At 35.2% G+C, this 2,500-nt stretch overlaps 1 protein-coding gene across 1 annotated transcript in view; it reads right to left on the reverse strand.

Annotated features, from left to right (window-relative positions):
* LOC122261178 (uncharacterized) overlaps nucleotides 1-2,500 on the reverse strand; it is a 74,593-nt gene that overhangs the window by 7 nt on the left and 72,086 nt on the right. The window contains 1 exon segment of the mRNA XM_086538981.1: nucleotides 1-1,380. This exon segment is cut by the window's left edge and continues 7 nt beyond it. Within this exon segment, the coding sequence (XP_086395107.1) occupies nucleotides 1,094-1,380 (287 nt within the window). The 3' untranslated portion in view covers nucleotides 1-1,093.

A 2,500-nucleotide genomic window follows, 5' to 3' on the forward strand; every position in this document is an offset into this window, starting at 1 on the left:
GTGTGTGTGTGTGTTACATGTATTTCTGTTGAGTTGTTAGTCCTTTGTAAACAAAACCTTTTTATCCTAATTCATCAATATAAACTCATTATGATTTTTTTCTACGTTTGTGTAATTCAAAATATTGGCAGTTTGTTTAGCATTTGAGAGGTTAAATTGAAGCCTAATTGCTGAACTCTGGAGTAAGTTACGTCAACCGGTGGAAAGGTATTTGCAACAAAAATCTATAAACGATTACAACCAACAACATTTGTTAACATTTTTATATAGACAATGTCTTTAGAAATAAGTATAAAGATTTACTTTTGTATCATTCACGATCTGCTAAATTGCACTGATTTATTTTGATCTGCAATTAAACTATGTAATTATTTATAATTTTATACCATACTAATGAACATTTGTTTTATTGCATTCCATTCCTAAATACGACGAAAAAGAAAACACAACATTAAAAAAAAAGAAAAAAAAAATGGACACTCATTCTGGAATAAAGCAAGATAACAATATTTATTCAGAAAGGACTTTTTTCCCTCTCATTTTGTGGACACATTAGGAAAGTATCCTTTCTTCCGCCTTCGATTATAACATATATATTTTTTATTTCTCTGCAACCTACGCTTATTCACGAAGCAGAAAGAACTCGATAATGTACACTGCTTTCATAATGGGAATGTTGGATGAAAATGTGATGAGACAACTAACACACACATAACTGGCAGTACAACGAGATTATCATCACAGTGGATAGCCTGTTAATGGATGAAAACTTCTTCTTTTATAAGGATCTATGAACAAAACGTTAATGCAGGAGATTTCTGTGATACCTAAGAACTATTTCCTTCCAAGACACCGAGGACCTCTACTGGAGAGAAGGATAACTACACTGGTCAAAGGTTTTTCAAACGCATAGTTTAGTAAAAGTGTGAAATAGTTACAACAAAGCTAACTTTTCATTCGTACCTTCGTAACTGTTTTTTTTTTTTTATCTATTTTTAAATTTATTCATTTAGCAACACCCGGAAGAAGTCGACTCTGTACAGACTAACATTAGGCTAAGAACACACGGATGGGAACGAAGCCGAAGACCGGGTCACCAGCCGCGTTCGAAACCGCCCAGCACCAGGAAGGCGCAGACGACGAACCACCGAGACGCCGAACCACACGAAGAGCCTGACGTCACTTCGGTGTTGTCGGCGCCCTGGTACTCCTGAGGGGCGGCGCACGGACTCAGCTGTTCCAGGTCCACCGTGGATATAGCTTTCCCGTGAAGGGTGTAAGGAGACACGCAGAAGTTGTGTCGGGAGAAGAGCGGCGCCTGCAGAGCCGTCGGGGAGTCGAGAACCCACCGGAGCTGGCACGAACACGGCACGAAGTTCTCTGTCATGGAGGGAGGGGGAAGGGAGTCATATGCATGACTGTTAAAGTAATGCATGTCCATAGACTGTCACTGACTGCGTCACGTGACTTGTGATGCTTGTCAGTGCTGAGTGAACTGTCATTAATAATGATTACACTATACTCAACATTTCAGTCAATATATTATCATTCGAGCATGTCACAGTACATAGCTGAATATTCAATGATACTAAATCCATGATCTAAACAAGATATTCTTTATAAATAGAAGAGTTATACAATGCCTTCTTGTTTCTTAACTATAACACTATGACAGATCTTTGAATCTGAAGATGATTCCAATTACCGAAACTGTAAAATAGATGATAGTTTGATTACAGAACAACGTAAATCAGTAAAATTCAATTCATGGTCATTACAGCTTCCATTCAATGTATTCTATCTACTTCAAAGTGATTGTCAGATGAAGAATGGAACGTAAATTCTCTTTTTCTTTTTTACATTCCAAACGAATCTGCTTCGAACTTTGTTTCCATGTTTCATAGGTGCAATCAGAATAAAAATTGATTTTGAAGAAAAGTCTATGTATATATATATATATATATGTGTGTGTGTGTGTGTGTGTGTGTGTATGTGTATATATATGTATATATATACATATATATGTATATATATGTATATATGTATATATATACATATATATGTATATATATGTATATATATACATATATATGTATATATATGTATATATGTATATATATACATATATATGTATATATATATGTGTGTGTGTGTGTGTGTGATTGTGTGTGTGTACACACACACACACACACACACACATATATATATATATATATATATATATATATATATATATATATTATATATATACATGTATGTATGTATATGTATATACTTGGAGAGAGAGAGTGTGTAATACTAAGACGAATTTTAGGACGTATGCATATACTTGCAAAACAAGGTCTAATCGAAGCTTGTTACAAGGTTTAAGAAGTGAGAGTTTGCATCCCGATCCGACCAGGCCTGTCAACTTTTAAAAAACGCTGCTGGTCAACAGTTGGTAATCACTGAGGAGACCACTGATGCTACTCAAGTTTAGATGGTTCCCTTTCCAGAGGAA

This window comes from Penaeus japonicus, unplaced genomic scaffold (assembly GCF_977035675.1).
Source record: "Penaeus japonicus unplaced genomic scaffold, GWHDUDI00000001_assembly GWHDUDI00000008, whole genome shotgun sequence".
Lineage (NCBI taxonomy): Eukaryota > Metazoa > Arthropoda > Malacostraca > Decapoda > Penaeidae > Penaeus > Penaeus japonicus.